The 27289-nt window shown below is 50.4% G+C and overlaps 2 protein-coding genes across 4 annotated transcripts in view; one reads left to right on the forward strand and one right to left on the reverse strand.

Moving 5' to 3' along the window:
- The window catches only part of POLA1 (DNA polymerase alpha 1, catalytic subunit), a 295823-nt gene extending 289485 nt beyond the window's left edge, over positions 1-6338 (forward strand). For 2 of the 3 annotated variants that reach the window (XM_036016712.1, XM_036016710.1), the window contains one exon: positions 5420-6338. In XM_036016712.1, the coding sequence (XP_035872605.1) occupies positions 5420-5565 (146 nt within the window). In that variant the 3' untranslated portion in view covers positions 5566-6338. The remainder of the gene's footprint in view (positions 1-5419) is intronic. The other variant, XM_036016711.1, reaches the window with a different exon arrangement.
- A 7125-nt stretch (positions 6339-13463) lies between these two features.
- On the reverse strand, positions 13464-25352 carry ARX (aristaless related homeobox). Its single transcript, XM_028522185.2, has 5 exons — positions 24991-25352; positions 22470-23319; positions 19762-19807; positions 16770-17098; positions 13464-14613 (listed from the first exon to the last, which is right to left on the reverse strand). The coding sequence occupies exons 1-5, from the start codon at positions 25184-25186 to the stop codon at positions 14373-14375; spliced, it is 1662 nt and encodes a 553-aa protein (XP_028377986.1). The 5' UTR covers positions 25187-25352; the 3' UTR covers positions 13464-14372.
- Positions 25353-27289: the final 1937 nt, after the last annotated feature.

The raw sequence follows: 27289 nt of genomic DNA on the forward strand, positions 1-27289 counted from the left end.
CCTTTCCCATGAAGAGTAATTTATTTCCCTTTTTAAAGTGTGGGCAGAATGATTACTAGCGCACTGTAATGTAATTGTGTTGCATTGATAAAATAAAAATTGTCCTTTATCTGTGTCCTGATAATGTTCAATTTACAGGCTGGCTTCTCTGCCACCTCTTCAGTGCTTTGAGTATTCCACTTCTCCTCCCTTCCTGCTCTGAGAGCGCACAGAACTGTTTGAAATCCACTGGTACAATTGTCAAATCAATTATTCATTCTCTGCAATTATGCTCGCACAAAGAACATTTTGCTGGTCTGAATGATGATTAAATTAACAGCTATTCCAGCTGCCTGATAACATCTAATAGAATATTCATAAGCCCAAAATGGAATGAATTATCTCCATTAACTTCATCATGCTCACTTAATTACATGCTTGTTATTGTATTTACACCTTGTTAGATACCGCTGAAGCTGATCCAGTGGCTGGCCGGGAATTGGAAGCGTCTGTCATGGGGCAGTTGGAGCGCGTTTTGTAGGAAATGCTATTTATTTTAAATGCTCCACCTGCTGGGAGCCGAGGTTAGTCAGCAGCACTGAGATGAATTGGGAAACGGGGTGTAAAAAGAAATAATGTGCTTCTGACAGGCTCCGTGGCTTTTAAGTTGCTCTCATTCAGCCACTTCACAAAAAATTATTTTATTCCATCTCTCAGTGATGATGACATGATTGCTTTTGGGTAATCATTTACCATTCTGATTTTATTTTTTGAAGTAAATTGTCTGAAGTAATAGGTTCTTGGAATTACAGCGTGCCTTGCTTTTTTCTTAGAACTTTATTTAAGCTTGTCTTCCAGCATTTAACCCGAGTCCCCTCTTTCGTTTGATCTTCTAACTTTATTTATACAACAGTGCTTAATGATCCTGCACAATGTGTTTTTTTCCCCTCTCTGCACCCCCCCCCCCCAAAATTCTGTCCAGTGTGGTTGACAGTACTTTTTATAACCTCAGCAAGGGGGCTGCACGGGCAATTTTCTTCCGACATGACAAATACAAACACCCCAAACCCAACCCTGATAGAATCACTTCATCCAGTTGAAAGGACATTTTTTTATCTCTTTCAAGGTGACTCTTTCTCCAGTGAAATAAGGTAAGGAGCACCGCTTCCCCTTCTATTTTTCACTCTAGACACAGCATTCTTCACATTGGCTTGCCCTGTCTCCGCCCTTCTCCCATCACCCCTTGCTCTTTCCCAAACTTCCAGTGACCAGCCCTCCCTGGTGGTGGGGCCCTGCAGCACCTCCATTTGCTGGGAGCGTGAAGGGTCACTGTTCGCCCCCGCTAGGCTGCAGGAAGCCTGTGTTTATTGAACATGAACCAGACCAATGGGGGAGAGAATTCTAATCTCACTTCTAAGTACTTGTCAGATCAGGCTATAGAGCACGTGAGCTAAACCGTGGATATTTTATTCTGTTCGAAGGCTGTATTTTGGTATCAACAAAAAAGAAGAGAGAAAGAAAACTGAACATAATTATTTATAAGTAGGAACGGAACTGGATAGTGGAGTAATAGAGAGACTCTTCAGCCTTAGATATACTTTAGCATCCAAGATGGGATTTAGCAAGCAACAATGGTCCTCTAGGCAGTTGGCTAGTCGATAAATGCATCGCACTCTGTGTGTGCCTGGCACCGTGCCTTGTAAAGTTTTTCTAAAGAATCGAATGGAAGATGGTGTTTTTTAGTTCTTTTTTCAGTTGAAAAATGTTTATCTGCTTGTCATTTGATTGGGGGCCCTGAATGTGCTTGTCTTTGAAACATTGATGTCCCTTGAGGTCTCTCGGACACTGTGCATAGCCCTGACGGGGTTATCGATTGATGCTCAGGAGAAAGACAGCCAGGCCAGAGGCTCTGACAGCTCTGTATATAGGTTGAATGGTTTTAAGCCATAAAGAGGGTTTTTGCCCCCCAAATTCCTAAGCTTCCTGCGTTCAACCCCTTACACAGAGCTCATGTTGCATCGAGGGAGGGAGGCTACAGATTAGAAAAGGTGGGAAAGCTGAGAACTGTATGGTGGGAAGCCATGCAATTAAAAAACTGACTGAAATTATTACCTGATTTCATAATTGACAGAATATTTAATTCAGATATAGTAAATTGACACACCTCTACACAGAGACAATTATGACTGACTGTATAACACCTGACAGAATCAATTATAACTGACTGTTGTTTGATACCTTTGCACGGAAATAAATGAAACAGATATTCAGAACAGAGACGGCTGCTGCCTGTGTGCCTAAGCCTGCCTTAATTAAAATAAAATAACCAGTAGGCAATGTTAAAATGCCTTCGCCTCCTGGTTTGTGTTTCGGTGTGTTTCTTTAAGTCCAGAAAGGGTTTTACAAAGAGTCAAGCTCAAAAAAGATTTTTGTTTGACTGACATGGACAAAATATCCAAAGTAGAGATGGTTTCCTCAGATGAGAGGATTTACTCTTTTGTTTCAAATAGTTGTAACGTTTGTATTTGATCAGTCGACTTTTAAATACAGTATTTAACACCAGTTCAGCCTGTAGATGACAGCCTACTTCATTTCATGGAGGAAATACTGTAACTCGCATGTTTTCAGGTTTTAGGTTCTAATCCGTAGAAACCAACTTTTAAATTAGCAGTTCATTCTTGTCTGATAAAACACTGGGTGAGTAATTAATATCTAGGCTGACTTGTTTTTCATTGTCTTCATATCAGTTGGGGACAGGATATTTTTGGTAATTAGCATATAACCCTCAGGCATCAGTGTGACCAGAGTAAATAAGCAGTAGATACGGGTCCTCAAATCAGGTTCCCAGGACAAATGGATTTCGTTGCGGGTGTATTAAGGTGAATGACTTCCGGTGATACTGCAGTCAGAAGTATCCACGGGACTGTATTTTGCTGATGTGCTTGCTTGTAGGAAGAGCCTTTCCTTTCCCTGTCTCTACGAAGTTTGGATCTTGTGTGTGTGTGCTGCTTGTTGAGACAGTGACAGCCACCGGGCTGGGATGGCTGCAAATCTTCTAGGCCTCTTACCTAATGGCCTCTTGGAATCTTTTAACAGTTGTCCTCACACAGCTGACCTGCACGGCCTATGGCCATGGCTCCTTTACCAACTCCCCAAACCAGAGCAGGTAGAAGGAACGGGGTTTTACCGGCTACATTTACTGGTTTCCACCATTTAACACCAGTATTTTTAAACCCTTGAGTTCTAAAGTAGTGGGTGGAGCATTAAAGCAAACGGGGTGACAGTTTCAATGTGAAGCCTAACGTGGGTGGCCTAGGGGCCTCAAGTGGGGCAGAGAAAACACGTGAAGAAGGGCTGAGCCCTTTCCCCCTCAGCTCCGCACCCCGTGGCCTGCGACAGCGTGTGCAGTGGTTTCCTGGAAGACCTTCCATACATTATTGATTGCATTCTCATTGGGGAAGCAAGTGGGAGCTTTTATCTGCATCTCACACTGGCGTGGAATGGTGCCTTGGCCGTATCGACTGGCTGTGGCAGATGCCGGTGATCGCAGTTGTCTTTTATGAAGAAGAGCACCAAGTGATGCTGGTTGTCATTCTAACTCTGCTGTGTGGCAGTATAAATAGTCCCCTTTCTAACCAACCTGGTGGGAAAAGTCAATATCCCATCAGCAGAGGAGGTAAATGCATTGGGAGCTGTGCCCTCTCTCTTCCTCCCCTGCTCCACATCACCGCAGCTCTTTCAATGCGCTGTCCCCACCGCACATGTGACTGTGTCATTGACATGCACGGGGTGCCGCCCAGGCTCTGGCCTGTGGGAGCAGCCACCCTGGTTGTGGGGCCATTGTTGCCTATTCCCAGACTCTAATAATTAGAACTTTCAGAGTGTTTTTCTATGGCCTGTTAACATGTGCCCCTTCTCACCTCCATTTTTCCACCCCCTTAGGGCATATCAGTCCTTTCTGCTAACGTGTTTGTTGTTGTTTGGAAGGCAGTCGTATAATTTAGCAAGGGTTGTGGAGAACAGATGCGAATGTGTAGTTAAGGAACAAAAGTCTGGAGGGCGAGTTTGCATTTTCCAGGTGCTCTGTGGACTTCAGTGTTGCTCTGTTGTTTCATCGGGTTTCTCTTTCTGTGACTGACATAATTTCCTTCTTGATGCTTTCCTATTCCCGGCGCCGGTCAGCCTCACTCCCCCAGGCACCTTGGCCCAGCCCAGTCTCTGAGGGCCTACTCTCTCCGGTTTGTGCTTTCCAATCCCCGATTACCTGCTGTGTGACCTTAGGCGATGGACTTGACTTTCCAGTTTCCTCATCCAGAAAATGGGCATTGTACAACAGTGGACCTCTCCAAATAACCTCACAGTGTTCCTGGGCAGCTTTGAATAAAACCCGTGTCATCTTAACCACCCAGAGCAGGGTGGGCTGCCCCAGGGATCACCCTTGTCCCAAAAAGATCAGACCTGGGTGTCACAAACCTACCGCTCCTTTAGAAGAACCAGATGTGAAGGTAGCAGGCTCTGGGGAGGGAAAGGAAGGGGATTCTCTCAGGCTGGTAGTGCCTCTCTCCAAACCAGAAGGCCAGGGGAGTGTGCGTGGAAGGAGCAGGGAGCAGAGGAGGGGCAGCTGCATACCCAAAGTTCACAGGCACTTGGGTTGGTGGACAAAGAAGAAAAAAAGCAATCTTGCCAATGGACAGGTGCTCTCCAGACAGGCCACCCCTCATCTCTGCCAGCAGAGGAGGTTTTCTGTCGCAGAGGGACACAGACCTGAAGGACTAGAAGAAACCAGGCCCAGCTGATCCGGGGAGCTGGCACTGGGAGACCCAGGCTTCCTTTGAGACCGAGTATTTCCTGCCACATCCATACTTAGCATGCACTTGTGTGCATATGCTCAGCAGCGCTGCAAAAGTGGCGTCTGCAAGTGTCGTTCACCTCGCCTGCTGCACATGGGCGCGCACCTGCAGTTCCCATCCCTGGAGGGTGGCCGTGTCCCCCCCAGGGCACTGAATCAGCTAGGTGCTGAGAAGTGGTGGGCAGAGGAAAGGAAGAATGGCTTCCATAGAGGAATCTCGGGGTCTCAGCTCCCCCAGCCTGGGGCTGGCCCAGGGGTAGACCAGTGACAGGACCATGAGGATATATAAGCCACAAATACAACCCACACCCCCTTCTCTAGAGTGTGAGGAGTACTGAATGGTCTTTAAAGAAGGTCCCTCTGGATGTAAAGTACCGTATATGGCAGAGAGCCAATAATATTGTAATCACTATGTGCGTTGTCAGATGAGCACTAAACTCATCGGAGGGAGTACTTCAGAAGGTATATAAATGTCTAATCGCTATGCTGTGTACCTGAAAGTAATATAAAATTGCATGTCAAACTGTAATTGGAAAATAAAACGAAGCTCCCTCTGAGACTTGTAATCCTTTTATTTTTATTTCTTTTTAGATAAATTGAGGAAGCAGTATATTACCACCAAAGTTCGTCAAGACTACAAAAATCTCAAGAACATAGCAGAGCAGCTCTTGTCGCAAAGTGGCTATACTGAAGTGAACCTCAGCAAACTCTTTGTGGATTGTGCTGTCAAATGCTGAGGGCACCCTAGACGTGGCTGCAGCGGGGATCTTTGAGTGAACTGCGGCAGCTTCCTGGCACATGGATCCATCACTTCCCCTGTTGTCCTAACTGCTTCTCTGCTTTGCTTTTCCTTGGGGATCGCATCTCATTTTGTGTGGATGTGGCTTGGGGAGGGGGATTATTAAAAATGACTGCAAAAATGCCAAGCATCAGGGAAAATCAAAACAGCCTTCCTCTTACAGTGTACCATGTACTGTTCAAGCATGGCCCTGTAACCTTTGCAAAGCACCTGACGAGCAAGCTGCTTTGGATTCGGATTCAGATTCAGAACTGGGTTTCTAGAGGAGGTGGGTCAGTGAAGGAAGAGAAATTAATTGAGAGTAGCTGGAATGCAAGTGACTGCAGGCTTTGCCCTGGGGCCTCCAGCAGAGCTGCCCCAACAAGGGAGGGGTTCATGGAGTCTGGTAGGAGCGCTAACGTTTTGCCTTTTCACACGCCAATTAAACCCAGGCTAAACCTAAGTGCTTCCCAGCCACTGGCTCCAGGAGTGGCTGTCCTGTCCTTTTCAGTCTTGTCTTTTATATACATAGTCAAGGGGGGAGGTTTTGAACGAGCCTTGTGCTCACTAAATAGATTAAACAGCTTGTTTACTGAATCGCTCCGAAGTCCAACACACACACACATGCACATACATGCACACACATGCACATACATGCACGCATGCTCGGCAGGTGCTTTGCGCTCTCGTTCCTTTTTCCCCTTAAGTAGAAAATCCAGGTAAACAGTTTTATATTGGGAAAGCACATTTAAAATAATTTGATATTCTATAACATTTCATTAAAAACATGTAGAGGTTGGGGCGAGGATCATTGTGGTATATTCAGAGGGGTAGTTAATTGGTTAATTGCCTCTGGTGCTATTTTTCTAATTTCTTCTTTGCCAGAAGCTAAATATTTCAGTATATCAGTTTTGCCTTTCTTACATCATTGATAAGTTTATACTAACAAAATATATTTCTACTGTGCAACTATGCTATATTTTTAAAACTATTTACCTGTGTTTTTCTAAATGAAAAATATGTTGCGCGCCTTTTTTTTTTTTTTTTTTTTGGTCCGCTTAAGAATAAAGTTTTCTGCCTTGGCTGGTGTGGCTCAGTGGATTGAGTGCCAGCCTGCAAACGAAAGGGCCGCTGGTTCAGTTCCCAGTCAGGGCACATGCCTGGGTTGTGGGCTGGGTCCCCGGTAGGGGGCGCGGCGCGCAAGGCAACCACACATTGATGTTTCTCTCCTTCCCTTCTCCTCTCTCTAAAAATAAATAAATAAAATCTTAAAAAAAATAAAGTTTCTTAAAGGGAAACCAGTTGCAGTGAATACTTACCAGGTACAAAATGTTGATTAGAGCAGGCAGCAAGAGATAAGGGATCCCTCCTCTCAAACCTCAGTCTGGTTGGACCTCGGCTCAGAGATGTTCACCGTGATGGTATGTCCGAATGTTCTGAGTGCGTTTGGGAAAATTTCTGTGGACCTTGGTCCTTCAAGAGTTGAAGTGTGGTTTCTCGTGTGCTTTGCTGATTTGGTCAGCCAGAGAAAGCTAAGCCAAGAGCCCAGCGGCATCTCTTTACGGAGAGCAAAGGTGCTGACTAGTGAGAGAGGGGCACCCCACAAGAGAAAGGTTACCCAGCATGTCCCTCCTAAAGAAATGCTTGTTAAAGCAATGGAGATGGTGCCACCTTCTACCTTTCTTTGCCATCTCTTTCCTCTCCCTTACCCTCTCCTCTTCTCTGCTGTGTCTTATACTCAGGCTTAAGTAGAAACACTTTGGGTTTAGGGCCCTGTCAGTTCATCCATTAATGCCTTGGTACTTCACGTTTGCAACCTGTCCAAAGTTGGAGCACCCAAGTTGCTTCAGGAAACTATGGGATTAGTGTGGTTTTCCTTGCTGTTACCATGTAAGATTGTAGAGATGGTTCTCTAACCTAACGTGTGCTTCCAGAGCCCACGCCCCCACTTGGCTTTCTCAATAGAAGACATGTTTTCCTTGATTTCTTGGACCTTGGATGATGGTAAATACAAATAGAGAGTTATCCTGAACTTGGTCTTCAAGGAAACTCTAGGAGATTCAAATAACTACTCATTGGTCTCTTTCTTGTCTCTGTATCAGATTGTCTTCACTGTGAGGGCGGGAAGCATTTCTGTAGAGGGTGTATAAAAAGTCAGGCATTTCTTAGAACAGTCCTTGAAAAGAGTTCATGCTATGGTTGATGTCTTCTTATTCCCGCTATGCAACTCTGGATTCGTTAAGAGGCTTTTCTGGGAGGCACCTCAGGGTTCCAGAATTTTATGGAAAGTTGAAACTGCAACTTTGATGAATTCCAGTGGAATGCTGGCTGCATCATCATTTGGTCGGAACGTTGTCCCATATACCAAAAGGTTGTGGGTTTTACCCCCAATCAGGGCGCATTCAGGAGGCAACCAATCCATGTTTTCCTCTCTCCCCTCCCCCCACCCATCTCCTTTTCCCTCTCTCCCTCCATCCCTCCCTTTCTCTCTAAATTCAATAAACATACTTTCCTGTGAGGAATTTTTTTTTAAGAGTTCCAGTGGATCCCTCTTGGAAGATTGGAACATGGCATACAAACTTTTTTCTGGGAAAAGTTTCTACTCCTTAATTTGTTTGCCATCAGTTGATAGTGCAATGGATGGGACAGGTGCAGAAATGCCCCCCACTCCTTTGTAAGAGGGCGCCTACCAGAATGTCTGTATGGGCTCCATGGAATGGGGGTTAAGCTCCAGTGCTCACAGTGAAGGGATCAAACAAGCCGGGTTCACACCAGAGGGTGGCTGGGACTGCCCACAGTGGGCAGTGGCTGTTCAGTGATGCTGGGAGGGACAGAGTCTGGGGTGGCTGGCCACACGGTCCAGTTTTCAAGAGAAGCCAGGAATCCTGGTATTCCATAAAGTTTCTCGATTTCTAAACCTTGCAACTAATTTTGTAAAGTAAAAACTTAAATGCTGTGGGGCAGACGAAACCTCTGGGCTAAAATTGTGTTTGCGCCCCTTGGGAAATGGTACCCTGAAAGAACCCTGCTCTTCTCAGAGCCCCAGGACTCCAAAAAGGGCTCCTGTTGGATTTAGGCTCTGCGTGCCACAGGACACACACATTGATCTCGGACAGGACGCGCTCACTCTCGGCTCTCCATATAAAGGGAGCTGGGAGACCAGAAGTTGAAAATCCTACAAAGGGCATGCTCAATAATATTTTAATTTGGCCAGGAAACTAAAGTTTAGGGACTGGAGTTTGGGAGAGGACGTTGAAAGGAAAGGAAATCACTGCCCCTCACCACCACCCCCCCTTTTCCAGCCCGTACCACCTCTTACCTCCAACATCCATCCACACACACATACACACCTCTTGCCTGCTCAAACGTATCAATTTTAAATGAGTTTGGCAGGAGATGCAAAGATAAAGAAAGCCCAGAAGCAGATTTCCCTATCTCCCGTTAGGGTCTTACAAACACACACACCAAGCCCAGGCCCTCTTGTCAGAATCCCGACCCCTCCATTCAGTGTTCCCGTCCTGCACTTAAAGCTGCCTTGTCTTGCTCTCCTCTCTCTCTTTTTCTCCCTCTCTCTCAATCTCCTCACCTAAATATTTCTTAATTGAACGGTTTGCTGGGGAGCTTCCTTATAGCAGTTTAATAGATTAACTCATCTGAGCCAGCCTCAAATTTCAGATTAAAATTCCTTCATCCGAAGGCAGCATTATCAGGTTGTTGGAGGCTGTTTTCAAACCTTGGTTTTGAATAGCAGTGGCTCTGCATTAATTTAACCACTAAGCTAATAAGTAGGTTTCGTTTTGTTATGCTAAGCTTTATTGCTTTTCTTTTGATCAGAATGGTGTTGTTGAGCAAAGCAGCAGACAAGGCATTCTTTGATGAGGGAATTAGCGCTCCATTCTTCCTCTATTATTCATAGCACAGTGGAATATGTAAGTACCTGAGGGTGTCAAAGGAGCGCAGGTTCTATTGCAAAGTGCTCGCCTTGTTTCTCTCAATAGCTGACTATGAGATGATAAACCGCTTAATACACTGTGCTAATTGGATGAGAGCAAAAAGAGATGGGAATTAAGGCGAGGCAAAAGGAGAAAGTGCAACCAGCCTTCAATTCACTCTTTCACCACTTTACCAGCTCCAAAGGAGGCACAAGCTTTCTATAAGCAGACTAGAGGTTTTGTGCAGAGATAAAATGAACGTGTTAGTGGATTCAAGTAATACACTAATTATTGCACAGTATAAATACCACTACTGGTTTTATAACAGGGAGGTAAACTTCTTTTGAGAGGGTTATAGGATTGCTTGGCAGTGGTGTAGAACCTAATAAGGGCCCAGAGTAATAACCCCCTGGATTAACAAAATTGCTGCTTGTTAGAAGTATGATTCAGGCTTTTACGAAGATTTCCGGAGAATGAATAAAAATCACTGAATGACATTTCTTAATGTATAACTGGCAATCGCTCCTATTTCTTTAAAGGAAAAAATGTATACTTCAAACTGGACCGCTAATAACGTCCAGAGACAACACGAATTTTTCCTTTGAAAAATGCTTTTTCCCTTCAGGTAGCAGGTTTTCTCCCCACACCCTCCCCCCACCCCCAGCCAGGCTGCCCACTGGCAGCTAAATATGCGGTTGCTCCGGGGCTCTTGGTGTTCCAAAACACCAGTTTAGGCCCCATTTAGGAACCCCGTCATTCAGACATACTCACTAATGTGTATACACATACACACATGCTCACATACACAGTTTTTCCTCTAAAAGCAAGTTGAACTAACCTATGTATAATTTTATTTCCTCTAACCTCAGCGTCCTTTTCCATTTTAGTAGGATCTCCGCACTCAAAACGATACGAAAAAAGGGAAGTGCAGGCTCTTGGTGTTATGAATCCAAAGCAGTAATAATAAGCATTTGCCCCACTCGGGGGTGATGGTTCGAGGAGAAAAATATGGAAAACTGGCTGGGGCCAACACCGTTGACTTTTACCTGGAGTCTTACTTTCAAGTTCCACTTGTCTTAAACCTCTTCAATAGTCACTCTCTCCTAATTCATCTGCTTCCCATCTTCCTCACCACAAACCTAAGCTGTCCACCCTGTCCACTGTCCGCTGTCCACCCTGTCCACTGTCCACAGTCCAGGCTGTGGGTAGTTAGTGGTGATGGAGGAAGCTTTAGGGGTGCCTTCAGATAATGTGATGCCAGCTGCCTCCTTCTTGCCTTTTCTTTCAGGGCCTCATCCAGATCTGGCCAGCCTGTCTGAGAAATGTAGCAAATTAACTTACCCCTTCTTCTTATCCTTCCCACAGAGACCCAGACCGGGCTCCCAATCACCCCCTACCCCAAGATGCTGTGGGGGTGGCCCTGGGAAAGCAGGTGGCAGGGCATTCTGCCCCGGGTGTGACTGGGGACAGCCATGCCCTTATCATGAGGCTCTCCCCAAGTCGCCTTAGTTCGGCACCTCCTCCTCCTCCTCGGTGGAAGAGGTTTGCTTAAGGTTGGGGAGGGGGGTCAGCTGCTCCCAGCATTGTGACCCTGTTCCCAGATATTGGGGCCAAATTGGGTTGCCATTCATTAATAATGCTCACAATAAGATTAAATCATTCTGGAAAATCTCATAAAATCCCCCTAAGTACGCTCCAGTGGCTCTTTCCAATCCCCATCATTCAGCACTTGGGGAGGTTTGGAAGGAGAAGAAAATTGGTTTCTTTGCTTTTAATGCTGCTTTGAAAAGATACTCAGAGTTTGTCATGCGTGACATGTCACATGTTTAATGTGGACTTGCTGGAAGTCAGGGGGTCTTTAGCGTGTGATATTTATGGGGAATATTAAGTGCAGAATGAGGTCCCTCCAGCTGGGGAAAGTTGAAAGAATAGGAGGCCCAGGACTGGGCTTGTTTGCGGCATCAGAATGACATAGGATTAAGAGTTTGTAAAACAAGGCGAGGGGTTCTCATTGGCCAGTAATAAATGTAATCCTTGGAGGTAATTTCACGCAATTTGCTTCTGCTCCATGGAAGGGTCAAATGAGAAAAAATGACTTAAAAAAGAGTTCATTAACAGGAAGAATGGTACTGTTTCTCGTATACCATCCAACTGGCAGCCTGGAGGGGGAAAAAGTCCTACCTAAACAAAAAGCTAAAATCGACGGAAAATTGATATTGACCACCAAAAAAAAAAAAAAAAGTCCTTTTTCCTCGCGTTCCTCGTGCACTTCCCCACCTCCATTCCAAACTCCGGAGGAGATCTGCCCACTCTAGGAAAGCAGCTTTCACCTCAGGAGGCCCTGTGGAGTCTAGAGGTTTGAGACACGTAGATGTCGGGGTTGTCCTAGAAAGTTCCCGCGGGGCCTGCTAAATCCGAGAAAGGAGAGTGTGTCTGAACGGCTGGGAAAAGGGCCTAGGTCTGGCCCCTGCTTGTGAGCGAGTAGGGTGGGAGCAGGGTGGCAATGACCTGCCCGATGGCTCAGGTCTGGGGAGCAGCCTCAGCCCGTGAGCCCCGAGGGCGTGCTCCTCACGGTTTCCAGCAGGTGGGGGCTCCGGGTTTTGGGGTCGGGATCGGGGCGGAGGGGTGGCGGCGAGCTGAGGACGCCCGGGCCTGAGCTCAGCAGCTGCTGAGCAGGCCGCCCACCGCGAGCTGTCGCTGACCTCGGCCCGACCTCGCACCTGCCCCTGGGCGGCGCGCACTGGCGCCCCAGGCCTCGAGGGGACTCGCCCCCCTTCTCTAGGTCGCTGCCTGGGAGCGCTGGCAGAGCCCAGTGGCCCAGGCCGGAGAAGCGCCCGCGCCCCCCGTGGCAACCGATGGCCCCGGGCCTGGCGGGGCTGCCGGTTCCGGCTCCGAGACGAGGCGCAGTAGTCACGCAGCCAACGCAACTCCCCTCCCCCCCTGCCTGCCCCTCTCCCCAAAGGTCCGGCGCGCTAATTACTGCAAATTGAAACTAATTAAGCTTCTCTTCCCTTTCCCATCACCCTGGGAGCGTTGGCGAGACCCGGCCCCGGAGGGCGGGCTTACACCAAGCGGTCACCCAGCGGGGCACAGGCAGGGCCTGCGGGAGGGTGAGACTCCCGTTCCGGCCCGGGGGAGGGGTGTACCAAAGGGTTGCCGATCCAAAATCTGTTGGGGGTCTTCTCTGGAAACTTGAGTTGTTTAGATTTTTAAAATGTATACATTTCCCAGTGCCGGGATAACTGATGTAATGACATTTGTCGAGTTAAGATCTGCCACTTGCGTACCCCTTGCTGCATTTCTGTCACCATTCCCGAGCTCGCTCGCGCGCTCTCTCTCTCTCTCGCTCTCTCTCTCTTCCTCTCTCGCTCTCTCTCTCCCTCCCTCCCTCTCCTTCTCCCTCTTCCCCAGAGTGTACCCTGTACGTGGAGCCCGCCCCCTCGGAAGCCAGCCCCTGGGTTTCTCACCATTACCTGTCAACGAGGACTGCGCACTTCCTTGCTACGTGGCACTTTCCACGAACAGCTTCTTTCGACTTCCGAGCCAAGACACCCGCTCACTTCAAATTTGTCTTCACCATCAACAACGCCTACCTTGCCCCCACCCACCCTCGAGCCCACCCCACCTCCGTGGCCCAGGACCCCCTGTCCCCGCTAGGGGAGCTGAGATGCCGGAGAAAGCACCACCTTGGGGTGCCTAGCCATTGTAGGAAGCCCGGATCCCTGTGAGGATCGGATTCAAACCAGGGGCCTGTGCCAGCAAAAGGGGGATGCAGATAAATCTGGGAGATGCTGGGGCGCCGGAGCCCACCCCTGGCCTGTGGATATCCCCTTTCTACTGTCCCCTCAGTGTCTGCACAAAGCATTCACACTTCCTTTTGTTAAACATATAATTTTTTTTTATTTTGAGCGTGACACTTCTCCACTAGATAGCAAGGAAAAGTGATAACAATTACACATTACACAAAAGTACTGTACCATTGCCTTTATCTTGAAGGTTTCAGAAGCCTCTACAGTTAATAAGTTAAATAAAGGGCTCGAGTACATAAATATTTGTCTAGGAACCCTACCGTATCTACAACACAGTAAGAATCTACAGGACAAACTTTTACCATACCACGCTGAGTGCAATTGCGTTATAACATTTCAAATATACAAAGCTCTGTTCTTTTTTTTTTTTTTAATAACAATGGTATGTACAGAATCAATAATCACAGTTTGGTGACTTCAACAGTCCATATTCTAGCAGAGTATTTCCCTTTGGTTTGATATAAAAACCTTGGTTGGTGTATGATAAAGAAGAGAACAAGAACAAGACGCCCCTTTCCGTTAAGTGCACTATTAGCTATCTTACAGATTCGCATTTGCGTCCCTGGCCCTGGCTTCGCACCGGGGCCCACACTGGGGGGATCAACTTGAGCGCCAAAATACTATTTAAAAAAAAAAAAAAGCTAAGAGGGATGGTCTGGAGGAAGAGAGGTTGGGCTTTTAAAATTTTTAAAACTTCATTACCAGGCATTTTGAGGAGAAAACCTCCCCAGATATTTTCAGTAAAGTTAAGAACGGGAGAGAGTGGATGTTCGCCTTGGAGCGGGGTTGGCAGGGGTGGGGGCGGGGGCAGGGACAGGGGCGGGTGGACAGCCAGCCGAGGAGATACCACCTCCGGTACCACCTGACGGCTGCCTTGCCCGAGTCCAGGCTGCTGCGAAAGCGGCTGCGCTCTCTCAGTGGCCTCTCGGGAGTGTGCTGGTCCTCTGTTTCCATTTGGTCTTGAGTGGTGCTGAGTGAGGTGACCTTTACGGGCGCGCCCTGGGCGCGAGGATGCAGAGCAGCCTTTAGCACACCTCCTTGCCCGTGCTGGTGCCCGGCAGGATGTTGAGCTGTGTGAGCTGCGCAGCGTGCTCCTTGGCCTTGAGCCTCAGCGCGGCTATGCTAGAGGCGCGTCTGTCTGCAGCCGCCGTGGCCGGGTCGGCCAGCGCGCCCGACGCCACCGCGCCCTCCACGGCTGGCGTGGGCTGTCTCAGGAGCGCGGCAGCGGTCGACGCACTGGTCAGGGGGGCCATGGTGGAAAAGAGCCTGCAGGTAGAGCAAACAGCGCGGTCATGGCCTCGGGAGCTGAGACACCTCCGGTGTCTCACTACCTCCGGCAGCGTTTCCCAGCAGCGTTTCCCGACGCCTCTGCCGCCTCTGCCCTGGCAAGCAGAGGGGCGCGTTGCAGGGCCAGGGTGGGTCGCGGGCTGGGAAGTAGGTGGGAGCACAGGCGGGAAGCTATGCACTGCGAGAGGGCTTTACTGGAATAGGGAACCAACGGAGAAAAAAAGACCAGGAGGCCAAAGCCGGAGCAGAGACAGGGCTCCCCCCCCCTCCCGCCCCAAATCCCGCTGCCCAATTAGACAGATTCTGTGCTCTCTCTTAAGAAGGGGGTCTATTCCCAGACCAAGAGCTCCAATTGCGTGCGATACTATTTGACAGGAGAGAGGAGAGACAAAGAGAAAAAAAGGGGGGGGAGGGGCAAAAAGAAAGGGAGAAGAAGGTATCAAACCCGATAAAGACCTGTGCTGCAGACCGATACTCTCTCTAGGGCACCTTCTCAGCCCAAGACTTTTTTGGCCCTGGAAAATCCCGCCCGTTTGCCGAACTTCCGGAGGACAGAACCGCCCTCCTGCGCCAGGCTGAGTTGCCTGTGCCCTGCCAATGACCGCGAGGTCGAGGTGGGGGCGCCCCCTGTAGATTGCCGATGGACAATAAGCTATGACCCGACCTGTCAGCATCCCCACATTCTGTTCCCCGAAGCCTTCCCCTTGCCCCTGCAGCGTCTTGCCCCAGAGAGCCACTAGATTCGGCAACCCTGAGCACCTTGCACAGCAACATCCAAGCCTGGAACCCCACTCCATGGCACCTCCTCCGGGCAGCACCGGGATTGCTCCTCAAGCTGCCTCCACCACCTTCACACAGCACCATGATTCTGCAGCGGAGGCTGGACCTGTCCCTGGACATGACACACCCCCACCCCTACACTCCTCTACCCCTACATCCCTCTTCCCCCCACGTCTCCCCAGGGGTCTTGCTCCTGGCCTCTGTAGGGCTAACTAGGCCTTTCCACAATTACATATGGGACCCCTACGGCTGGAAGAGAGTCTCCTGCCTCTCAACCCCTCATGCCATGCCCAGTGCACCCCTTTTCTAGCCCTCCAAGCCTCAGAGTCCAGTGCCCCAGCTGTGGTTTGCCAGCTTTTACAAGTCACTTGTTATCAGAAGGGAAATGGATGGGGAGCAGGGACCAGGGACACAGGACATAATTCCCAACCCCTGAAATAAATAAAGTATGACCTGGAGGAAGCATAACATGCCCTGGTTCCACTAGGTAAACTGAGTCACTACACTTAAATGCACTCGCTATTTTCTTGGTTTGTTACAAGAAACTAATTTTTACTTAAGTATTTTTTTTTGAATTTTCTCCCTAAGATGATTCTTGTTATGTGGCTGCACAGTTGGATGAATCTATTATTTCTTTGTTCTCCCCAAGGGAGATCATGGAAGCTGCATTCAGTTTTATTTTTGCTGCACTTTCCAACTTAATACATCCTTCCTTTGTTTCTCTGTCTGTGTGATTATACAGACTTTTAATTTCATCATTTGATGTTCATTTGAAGAGAGCGAGTTATAACATGATGAACTGTTTCTCTTATTTCGTTGTCTTGTACCTCGTTAGGGTCGGGGACTGCACGCACAGGGGTGTATGGTTGGCAGCGGGTCACTTGAGTGACAAGGAATATACAGTCTGGGGAGAAGAAAGAATTCTTTGCACGCAGAGGGCCCTTGACTGCAGGGCTCCATCCCTATAACCACCAGGCTTTGGGGCATGCAGAAGGACTTTTACAAAACTTGTACCCATCCTGGCCCTGTAGATGTTTACACATATCACCTGTGGCTTGGGCTCTTGCCACCTTCAAAAGGTACTTTTACAGCTTTCATTGAACACTCAGAATTGTTCTGGTTGTTGTTCCTACCACTGCCCTCCTCTTTGCCACTCAGTCAAGTCCTTCCCTTCAAGATCCATATTGCTTGAGAAATATTAGAGAGTATTTTCTTTGGCTATCTCTTAGGTTGGGCCAGAGAGAAAAGACACGTCTATCCCCCGTCTGCTTCGGGCCTCCTCCTTCACCCCAGGTTGTGTGTGCATGCCTGTGTGTAGGAGACAGATGGACAGACACCCCGAGACCGCATGTTACCTGCCAAATGCAGGGCTGATGAAGGCAGGGTGCCGGAACACAGCGGCTCCAAGGAAAGTGCTCAGGCCCAAAGGCGCCCCGCTGGGCGGCAGGCTGGCCGAGCCTGGAGGCGGAGGTAGGCTCGGAAAGGCTGCGGCAGCAGCAGCGGCAGCGGCTGTCCAGGCTGAGTCCAGTGCCGGGTGGTGCGGGGGGAAGGGGCTGGCGTCTAGGTAGGGGCTGAGCGGGTGGGTGGCCGACAGTGGCCCGGGGAAGGGCAGCCCCGGAGGATGGGTCTGTGCGCCCGCCTTCTCCCGCTTGCGCCACTTCGCCCGACGGTTCTGGAACCAAACCTGCAAAGCGGAGAGAGCTGTTCTGCGCGGCTCCGGGGCCTTCCTCCTTTCCACTGCAGCCTGCGCCCACCTGGCCCCTCTCCAGCCTCAGGTCATTCAAGGACACCTCTGAGGCCAAACGGGTGGTGAAAAGGAGCCCAAACTTAAAGCCAGCGGGAAACATGGGCCACACAAACCTGTTCCATAGGGTATTTCAATGAACCTAGTTCTTTCCAAGTGTAAGGAAAGTTGTTTGGTGGGTTTAGAGATGGGGAAAGCAAGGTTCAATGTCCACGCAGTCAGCTGCTTACTGTGCATATTTAGGCAGGCCGCCTACACCTTTCTTAACCTCAGTCTTCTAATCTGCAAATCGGGCGTAATAAAGCTGTACTCATAAGGCTGCTGGGAGGGAGGAGTAAAATGAGGTATGTGAAAGCTCCCGTCCAGAGAAGCGAAAGTAAATCAGCTTTTTGCTGCATTATCACCTACTTCAGGTTTACCCAAACCTGGCAAAATCCCTGCTCTGTATTGAAAAAGGAATTGGGGGAGGTGGTTCACTTAGCCTTTCCAACAATGTTTATTGAACACCCAGAGTTCTAGCTTGGGCTCTGGGGTTTGGGAAGAGCTGGAAGGGAAGACGTGCCCACAGTAATTCCGGAACAAGCACGCATCTCAGTGTCTGTTCTCCATGAAATGGCACCCAGCCTGCCTTCTGCAGGGGCTGTGGCCCTGCCCAGGGGGGCACTGCCCGTGCGCAGCAGGCATGCAGCAATCCCTAGACACGCAGAAACCAGGGTGCAGGATACATCTTCGGAGCTAACAGGTCCTTTATTTCTTTGGGGGGAAACGTGGTTTAAAATAAGACAGTTCTAGGCTTGGGGGAGGTTTTCAGCACAAGGTATCTTCCTAATTGTTAATAGAAAGCAGTTTTAGTAGAGACCTTTACCTGAAATGTGGCAGCTACCAGTCTAAAAATAACTCCCAGGAGCCTGAGATTATTTTTATGTGACCTGCTCATCACACCCACAGCTGAGATACGCTCCTTCTCCCCTGAAGGCGTTAATATTTGTAGGGCTGGGTTTATGCCTGCGCGCAAGTCTAAAAATTAAGAATGAACTCCAGGCTATACAGAGTTATATTATAATATGCTGTAAATGATCCCAGAGGAATATGTTGTAACAATATTTTATAGACATCCACATCTTTCAAATATACACACTGGGATTGTGCTTACTAACACTAGTACCTAAGCTTGGCTTGACTTCTAGGCAGCTCCTCAGGGCAAGGAAAATCCAGAATCCAAAGCAGTCGATTACTTACAATCCTGCTGAAAGGGGGCCCATCCCTAACATTCCACAGCCCTCCAATAATCTACTTGTGAATTGCAGGAACAGTCGAGTGTGGAAATTCAGAGGCTTGAAAAGGTAAGACTAGATGGGACCAAGCTGGGTGGGCAGCTTTTGTGTATCCAAATCTGTCTAGACGAGAATATCCGCCACTCCTCAGGGCAGTGAAAGGAGTCAGGGAGGGGGCACACGGATAGAATACCCTCAAAGAACGGGGAAACCTTTTACAGACGGATTGTCTCCCCGGCTCAACTGCAATTATCAAGATGTCCCCCTGCAATTCCTCATTATTGAATTAATACCTCGGAGGCCCCCCAAAGGTAAACGAAAGGACTCTAATAATTCATATTCACTTAATTACATCTTCTCCAGTGAATAGGGAGAGAGGAGAAGGGGAGGGGGGGCGCTCTCTTTCTTTTTAAAAGTTATTTAACTTTCCCACGACTCGTTCCCCTGAGCTGAAAAATACGGAGTTGCTGTCACATCTCTGTTTGACAATGGAGAAATGTGTCAACAGAAAGGAGGGGACAGGCCTCATCATTAGCCCTCTAATGCAAGAAGCTGTTGTGTATTAAATGAGCCATATGGAATTTATTGTGCTTTATCAGTGCCTGATTTTGACTGTAAAGTGATTCACTCAGCTCCTAGCTCAGGGACATCTGTTTTCTGTTGGCCATCGGGCTGCCCAGTGTTGATCGTCTCTTTGGTTATGAGTCCTGGGTTCGGAAATGCACTCTGGTATGGGGCTGCAAACACCTTTAATAGCATTGCACTCGCTCCCTATTAGATCATTGTGGGCTCATTGCTATAAAAAATGGGAAATCAAATAGCATTAGCCAGCTCCTTGTGTGGGCGGAGGGGAAATCAAACAGCATTTTGCCTTCAAATGGCCCTGTTTGTTCTAGCACTAAGTGGGCTTTTATGAAGCCCGATCGGAGACTTAATCGCAGCCAAATACCTGCTTGGAGCTGAGCGGATTTGTCTAACAACCAAATCCATGCTCCATCCCATTATTTCAATCTGGAGAAGTCAGTTCGAGGAGTGGTTCCTACAGGGGCTGTGGAGGGGGAGGGGGCTCCTGAACTTTAGTCTCAGGGAACTTCTATCCCCTTTCTGAACCCTGACCCCTTTTTAGGGCTCCCAAAGCCGGAACCACCCCCCCTACCCCCCACAGGCCTTCATATTTTAATCTTTTTTGGTGTATGAATGTTTAGGTCTCTTTTTCCGATTCTGCTTCTCTGTACTTAATAAAAGGGTCTTCAAATCCATCAACCCACCTCTCTCCCATTCTCCCTGCCAGCCCGCCTCCCGCCACTTCCTCTCTGGGGAGCAGCTCACCTGGACTCGGGCCTCGGTCAAGTCCAGCCTCATGGCCAGTTCCTCCCTATAAGAAAGCAACACACCGACAGGAGGTCACTGCAAGCTCCGGCACCCCCTTCTCAGCCTCCTTCCCCTCGCTGGCAGGCCTCCCCCATCAGGGCCTCCCCTGGCTGCCTGCCCTCATCCCCAAACACGTGGGCATCACCATCCCTACCACACTGGAGTGCCTACTGTTTGATTGAAAACATAAAAACACAGCACATTGCCAGATATGGGCTATTACATATTATATTGTTTCATATTATATTCAAGAGCGACGGGTGGCTTCTTGAGTCTGTAAGGCTCCAAAACTGGGCAATGGGATGATCTCTCACTCTCTGTTAAACCAGAGTTAGACTGACAACACACACACACACACACACACACACACACACACACAGTGCGTATGTCCTGTTCTATCCTAATAGTAAATGGGAGAGCTCAGCACTCCATTTTTAAAAAAAAAAATGTTTATGCCCTCTTGGTTTCTGTCCACCTTCTTTAGATTTATTTTCTCTCCCTCACCTCTGTTTCCACCTCTCTGCCTTCCCATCGGTGTCTCTCTCCCCTGCCTTCCTCCCTCCCTTCCCCCCCTTAGGTCATACTCCCCATTACCCTCTGGAGATATGTTAAGCTTGTTAAGAGTTCAGTGGGGTAATTTTTCGATTAAACAAAATTCTGCGCACCTCCTGACTCCAGTGCCCACTACAAACCCTGCCCATCTCAGGGGAAGTCAATTTAACTGAAACCCTACCCCGTCATTGCAGTTATTACTGTGACAATTAAGGCAAATAGGAAACCATTAAGATGCTGTAAAACGGCTTACGACCTGTTTACCGAAAATATGAGCGCACCCAGAATAATTGGCTGGCGGCTCGCTAAGACGATAGAGCGGAGCGGGCCTGCACCAGCCTGGGACCCGGGTCTGCACTGCTAGCAGCGTGCCCCCCCCCCACTCCATTCCACACCAGAAACTTCAGGGCTGAGAGAAAGCCCGTTTCCTAAGAGCTTTTGGTCGCCCCCTGCTTCAGTAAGCACCAGTAAATTAAAACCACACTCTTCGTTCCCTTGGAGCATGACCCAGGGGCTCTAAGTAACGCCTGGGACCAAAAGAGGTGGGCGTGGGGTGGTGGTAAGAAGCTGCCCCCCTCTTTGAGGGCTTTGGTTCCCTCTGGAGAAGCTCAAAAAAAAAAAGGGCAGACCCGGATGCCAACTGACACCACATCATTTTCTTCTTTTGAAGTACACATATGTGTGCTAAATGCAAAAAGCCGATTGGCGAGTTAGCTATTTGACAGCACACACTAATTTATAATTTCATTTTCTTTTTAAATGGTAATAAAGGGCTTGGATAATATAGGGGAGAACCCAATGTAGCTCAAGGGATGACCAAGTTTAGTGTCCTCACACCCAGCATCCAAACCACTTCTTTTTTTTTTTTTTAAACTGTTTCTGGCTAGGAAAGTTTGGCAATTAATTGCCAGAGCAACTGCACTTTAGAGTTGGCTCCGGCCTCCTGAGCCCTGAGCGGCAATCTTCTCCTTCGGTTCAAAGGGGCAGGCAGCTTCCCGCTTCTAAAATGCACATTGAAAAGCTGCACACGTCTGGTGCGAAGGAGCTGCCTGAGCTTAAACAAGCCCCCAAACAGGCAGACCCATTCCTTTCTCTCTCCACAGTGGGGGAAGTTTGTTGTAATCCTGGCTCCTTGCCTGAGCCGAGACCTTGGCCTTAGGGTGCGAAAGGAAAGCCCGCAGCCGGGCTGGCACCCCAGGTCGGATAAATAATGGGGCCTAGGTGCCCAGTATTCTCACAGGCACATCTCTCCAAAACACACACACACACACATACACACACACAGGTGAGCTCGAAGGGGAGCGGAAAAGAGCAAGGTTGGCCACCCACTCAAAAAAGAAAAATCCCCCCAGCTGTTTCGTCTATGCTTCGCCGGCCCCTGTAAACCCGTGTGCATTAAACGAATGCAGGGTTACTGTGACGGGTGAGAGAGGATAGTGATGAGAGGCAAGATCCTGGCTGGTGCCGCAAGGTGTACAGATACCAAACACTGCCCAGTTCTGACTTCCTTCGGGTATTTCAGGAGTCCTCAAGCGACAGAACTTGGATATTTTTAAAGGCCTTTTCTGCAGGCATGGGCTCCAGCTTCACTGCGAACAGCGTAACTGATACCCACGAGGCTCCTGGGGCATCAGGCGGGGGTGGCGAGTGCCCCGCTCAGCGGCCAAAAATAGGCCCTGCTTTTCTTTGGCCGAAAGGGCAGGCAACGAGTTTCCTGTGCCCCGCTTGGGACCTAGCCGGGACCGCTGCGCCCCGGGCCCTGCAGTAAGTGTGCTGGGGTGCTCACCTCTCCAAAGTGGTGTTCGGGCAACCCTTCGGAGAGGCTGGGTTCTTTCTAACTAAAACTTGTACTTTGACCAAAAAAATTAAACTGGGTACACCTTGGGAAGCAAAGAAATCATCCCAGTTTGAACTTAAAGTCGGGAGTAGGGGTAGAGGAGAACGAGTGGGTGGTTCCTGGTTAGCAGTGGTGGATTCGTTGGGAGGGCGCGCCTGGGTAGAGTCCAGGAGCGAAGTCCCTACCCGAGCCGAGGGCCTTGCCCACCCGCCTCCCTTCTCTGGGGTCCGCTGGCGCCCTCCAGCCGTTGCAGCCAGCCCACCCCGCGCGCGCATACCTGGTGAAGACATCTGGATAGTGCGTCTTCTGGAAGGCCCGCTCCAGTTCCTCCAGCTGGTAGCTGGTGAACGTGGTGCGGTAGCGCCGCTGTTTGCGCTTGAGTAGCCCCTCCTCCGAGTCGCTTCCCGCAGACAGGCACACGCTGTCCTCGCCGTCCTTGCCCTCAGCGTCCTCTGGGTGCAGCAGCAGCTCCTCCTTGGGCGACAGCTCCCCGCCCTCAGTGGCCACGGTGGCTGCAGCGGCGGCAGCCACCGCGCCGGTGGCGGACACCGCACAGCGTCGGGGCTCCTTGAGCAGCGCGCGGGCGTCATCTTCCAGCAGCTCTTCCTCGTCGTCCTCCAGCAGTTCTTCCTCCTCATCCTCGTCTTCTTCGTCCTCCAGCAGTTCCTCCTCCTCGTCCTCGGCGCCCGTGCCCCCACCTGCTGGCTGGGCGCCACCGGGGCCGCCAGCTGTGCCGAGGCGCTCGTCCTGGTGCGCGGCGCCCCCCGGGCCGCCCAGCTCGTCCAGCGCGGGCGGTGGCGGCACGAAGGGCGCCCCGTTTTCACGGTACGACTTGCTGCGGCTGATGCTCACCTGCGGCGCCTGGCTTATCTTCAGCGTGTCCCAGGCCGCCGCGGCGGCAGCGGCGGCCACAGCGGCCCCGGTGCCGTCCGGGCGCTCCCCGGGCCGCGCGGTTGGCGGCGGCGGCGGCGGAGGGGCCTCCCCGCGCGGACCCGCTGTGGCCGCGGCCGCGGCCGCAGCTGCGGCGCCCTGGAGGAGGCGGCCCCCGCCCGGGCCGTACAGGCGCCGCAGCTTGGGCGGCAGGTGCAGCTCGGCCTCGAACGGGGCGCTGCTGCCCTTGGGGGAGCCTGCGGGCAAGGGAGAGTGGTCAGCACACCAGCCGGGCTGGCGTCCGGGGCAGAGGCGGTAAGGGGCAGACCAGACCGTCACTGCTCTCCGGGCGCCTAGGCTCCAGTCAGTCCCTCACCCGCTGCGCCGCACTGCCAGACTTCTACTCTGTCACCTCCTTTCCCCACTTTTCTGGCTTTTTCTTTCCACCTTTCTCTTTCCTCCTTTCTCTTGTTTCCCCTTTTCTTTCTCTCCCCTCCACTCCTCACTTCTTTCCTTCCCATCTCCTGTTCTTCACTTTATTGCCTTTTTTTCCTTCCATGTTTTCCCTTCTCGTTTTGTCAGGGTCGCTCCCTTTTCTTATCTTTGTTGCCCCTTTCCTTCCTTTCTCTTTTTGTGCACTCACCCCTCCTTCCTTCCTTCCGTCCTTCCTTCCTCTTTCCCCTTGTTTTATTTATCAGTTTTTTTTCTCCTCCCATTTCAGGGCTGGGAGAATCTGAAAACATTTAACAACTTTTCACAAACTGACTGTCCCCCTGAAAACTTTGCCCATGACCTCTGCTGCTCTGCCACACGGGCCCAGGCTGGCGAAAGGGGCGCCGGCCCGCGGGTGACCCATGGAAGCGGGAGCGGCCCAGTGGTCCTGAGGGCTGAATGGGGGCTGGGGCCAACAGCCAGCACCCTGAGGTGGGGTGGGGGGTTCTGGCCCAAAAAGGCAAAGAGAAATCGTCCGGGCGAAAATGGGCTCAAAAGAGCCTGAGTGGAGGTGCACAGGGTGCAACAGGCTTAGGCTGCTTCTTCCCTTCGAGGAAGTGCCCTGCCCATATGCCATTGCAGGCTAAAACAAGAAAAGGAAAAGGTCAGTTTCATTTTAAAAGGCCCTTTCTCCACCTTCCGCTCCAGTCTTCCAAGTGGCACCGCGGCTGGACCGCTGGTTTTCGGGTCTTAAAAGAAACAAACGATTCTACGACACCTCTGCAGCCAGCTCTGCAACACTTGAGCGTAACAGGTTCGGAGTAAAACAACAGTTGTTATGGAATTTTTAATTTTAGAAAAAAAAATAAAACCTTTTAAACATTTAACTCTATTTTTAAAAATAACATAGCAGAGAAAAAATAGCATCCAGAAGTGGCACATTTCATACATTTCAAATACAGTAAGCAACATTTGGGAATTCCAGGGAGATGTTTTTGCAAAGGTTGGGTTTAAAAGGTACAAGAAATCTGAAAGTAGCGGGAAAAAAAGGCAAAACACCACGTTTAAAGAAATCTTCCAAACAGGAAAGACCAAGGGTCACTCTGCCTGGTTACCCCCACTTACAGCTTCGGGGTTCTTAACCAAGTTGTTCTTACAAGGGTCCACCTGGAGCTTGCCGTTTCTGACCTGTCGCCCCTTATCAGAGCATCCCTAAGGCTACCAAAGAGGACACTTACACGACCTAACGAGCAACATCAAGAACCTAAAGGCCCCCAAAGCAAAGCTTAGCCTCTGCTTTTTCTGGAAGCAGAGAGGGAGGGAGAGATAACCCCCCTGCGACATGTTTATCGCCTTTTGAGGCACCAGGCCTCAGAGTTGTTCCCTATCTTTCCTCTGTCTCCAGCTTGGCAACCCCAGGGCCCTGGCCCCCGATCATCTAACACCCAAACCAGTGCCCGGAGCGCTTTGTAGGTTCTTGGAGGGCGCAGCCTTACCTTGCAAGGCCTTTTCCTGGTCGGCGCGGCTGGCCAGCGGGGCAGGCAAGGTCTGCGCAGCTCCCAGCAGCCTCATTTTGCACGGGCTTCTCCGGCCCAGGATGCTGTCGATGCAGTAGGAGGAGAGCAAAGTTGGAGATTTACTTTTGCACTCGGGCCTCTCGGAGCAGCCCTCCTCCTGGTACTGATTGCTCATGGCTGGGGCTTTTTCCCTGGGCGCACGGAGCGGGCCGCTGTCTGCCTCTCTCGGCGGGTGGGATGGATGTGTGTGTGCTGGGGGCTAGGGATAGATGGCTGGTTATAATGGATATTATTGCGATCTCTGTGCCTTTCTGCCTCCCTCGGTTGTTGGCTGCCGGCTCCTGCCCTGCCTGCGGCCAGAGCTCGCCCTCTCCGCGCACCGGACAGGCAGTAACAAGTGTACTGAGCAGCGGGAGCGGAGCTCTGGAGTCTCTCTCCTCCACGTGCTGAGAGGAGTCCTCTGATTGGCTCGCACGGGAGGCCGGCTGCGCGGGTCTGCAAGCTGAGTGCAAATCACGGACTGGATTCCGGAAAAGCTGGCTGTGGGGGGTGGTGGGCACTAACCCGAGTCGATTTTCTTTTTCTTTTTTGTTTTAAACTAACAACTTTCAAAGTTCTCCATCGTCTTCCTGCTTCTCCTCCTTTAACCCTTTAGGGCTGGCACGAAGCTCTAGGCTATTCCGATGTTAGGCTTGTGGGTTCTACTTGGGCGATGTGCGCCCTTTCCGTCCACCGCAGGGACTCCCTCGCTCCTCGTAAGTGAGGCCTCGAGGCTCGCGTTCGGACGGACTTGGCACTTTTCAAAGCGGTCTTGCCCTCCCAGGACAGCGCCTTGACCTCAGTGGCGCTCAGTCGCGGCCCTATTTACGACGAACGGGCCGCAAAGATGCCGGGGTAAAGAACCCAAGCGAACATGTGCCTGTGCCGTTTGAACGTTAAGTTTTCTCTTGTCTTCACCCTGCACCCGGCGGTTGCTCTCTTTTTAGTAACGTTCCCGAACCTCTCTCATCTCCACCTAACTCTGGGAAAAAGTTCCTTTACAGATAAAGCTCTGCCAAGGGCGCGAGGCCTCCTTACCTAAAGGGCAGAAGGGATCAGGCGAGTGTCGGCTGTGAGGAAGGGCGGCTAGGGAAAGATTTGGGGGTGTCCCCCTTCTCCTCGGACTCTTTTCCCTCCCCCTCAGAAGTATGCGTCGCAAGCTAGGCCGACGCCCCGAGGCTAGACAGTCTCGAATCCAGCGCAGGGAGTGGAACTTGCCAGGGATCTGAACGCTCCAGGATGGGAAAGACCCCGGTCCGCTTCAACCAAATGTAAGCGCGAAAAATTCTGAATTCCCTTGGCCTGACTCCCACAGGCAAAGGTGAGCGAGTGAGCGCGAGGAGGAGCACGGCTGTTCCCAAGCAGCTCCCCGCGCGTCCAGCGCTGTGAACAAGACCCAACTCGGTTTGAAGTTGGGCCGCGTCCGGGCAAGCGGCTGGCCCGGACCCTCTCCTGGCCTGGGTGCACGGCCCACGGGACAGCCAGAGGCTTGACGCTGGCAGGGTTGGGGCGAGGGTGGTGAGTGGGAGATGGGCCGGAGAGGGGGAAATCCACGCCGGGTTTTCCTCTTTCAACCCCTCCAAAGTGTCAAAAAGAAAAGCGTGTTGTTTTTTTTTTTTTAAGGATTATACTTGAATCACTTTCAGATGATATTTTAAAATACAAGGATACATAACTGGGATATTTTTCAGCCATAAACATATGCCTAACTCTTGGATGCTGGTGGGTGGGTGGCGGACAGAGCAGGCTGGCTTGGCTAGGGCATTCAAGACACTCCTTGAGGGGGACGAAGAGTTGGAAACAGGCGCTTTGATAGTGCTGTTAACACTAATGCTAGTATTACTCCCACTATTAAAGGCAAGCGGAAAAGGATATCTCTCTCTGTCTTTCAGTGCCTCTGTCTTTGTATCCCTCTTTCTTTGTGTGTTCGTTAGATTCTCGCCAGTTTTCCCCCACACTTGAGTGACGGGGATGAGGGGTGGGCAGAGGAGAACCGCAACTATCTTTGACATTTGCTTTTCCTTGAAGCCCGCTCTGCTGTTTCAAGGCACCTGGGGTCTTCCGCGTTTCCTGCATTCTTCCCTTTCCATCCTCACCAACAGTTTGGTGTTTTTATACAGTCCCATTCAGTTTTAAATAAACCTTCTGCACGCTGATTCTCCCACCCCCTCACTTCCCCTCGAGTCCTGGAGAGCCCACTCGGGCCGCGCGGGTCTCAGCACAGCCCAGAGCGTAGACC

Source organism: Phyllostomus discolor, chromosome X (assembly GCF_004126475.2).
Source record: "Phyllostomus discolor isolate MPI-MPIP mPhyDis1 chromosome X, mPhyDis1.pri.v3, whole genome shotgun sequence".
NCBI classification, from domain to species: Eukaryota; Metazoa; Chordata; class Mammalia; order Chiroptera; family Phyllostomidae; genus Phyllostomus; species Phyllostomus discolor.

Excerpts from the sequence above, each read along its gene's own strand:
- ARX (XM_028522185.2), bottom strand. The coding sequence starts at position 25,186 with ATGAGCAATCAGTACCAGGAGGAGGGCTGCTCCGAGAGGCCCGAGTGC. Across the intron at positions 19,808-22,469 it reads TATCCAGATGTCTTCACCAG|GGAGGAACTGGCCATGAGGC; the intron begins GTATGCGCGCGC and ends GCTTTCTTATAG. Across the intron at positions 17,099-19,761 it reads TGACCGAGGCCCGAGTCCAG|GTTTGGTTCCAGAACCGTCG; the intron begins GTGAGCTGCTCC and ends TCCGCTTTGCAG.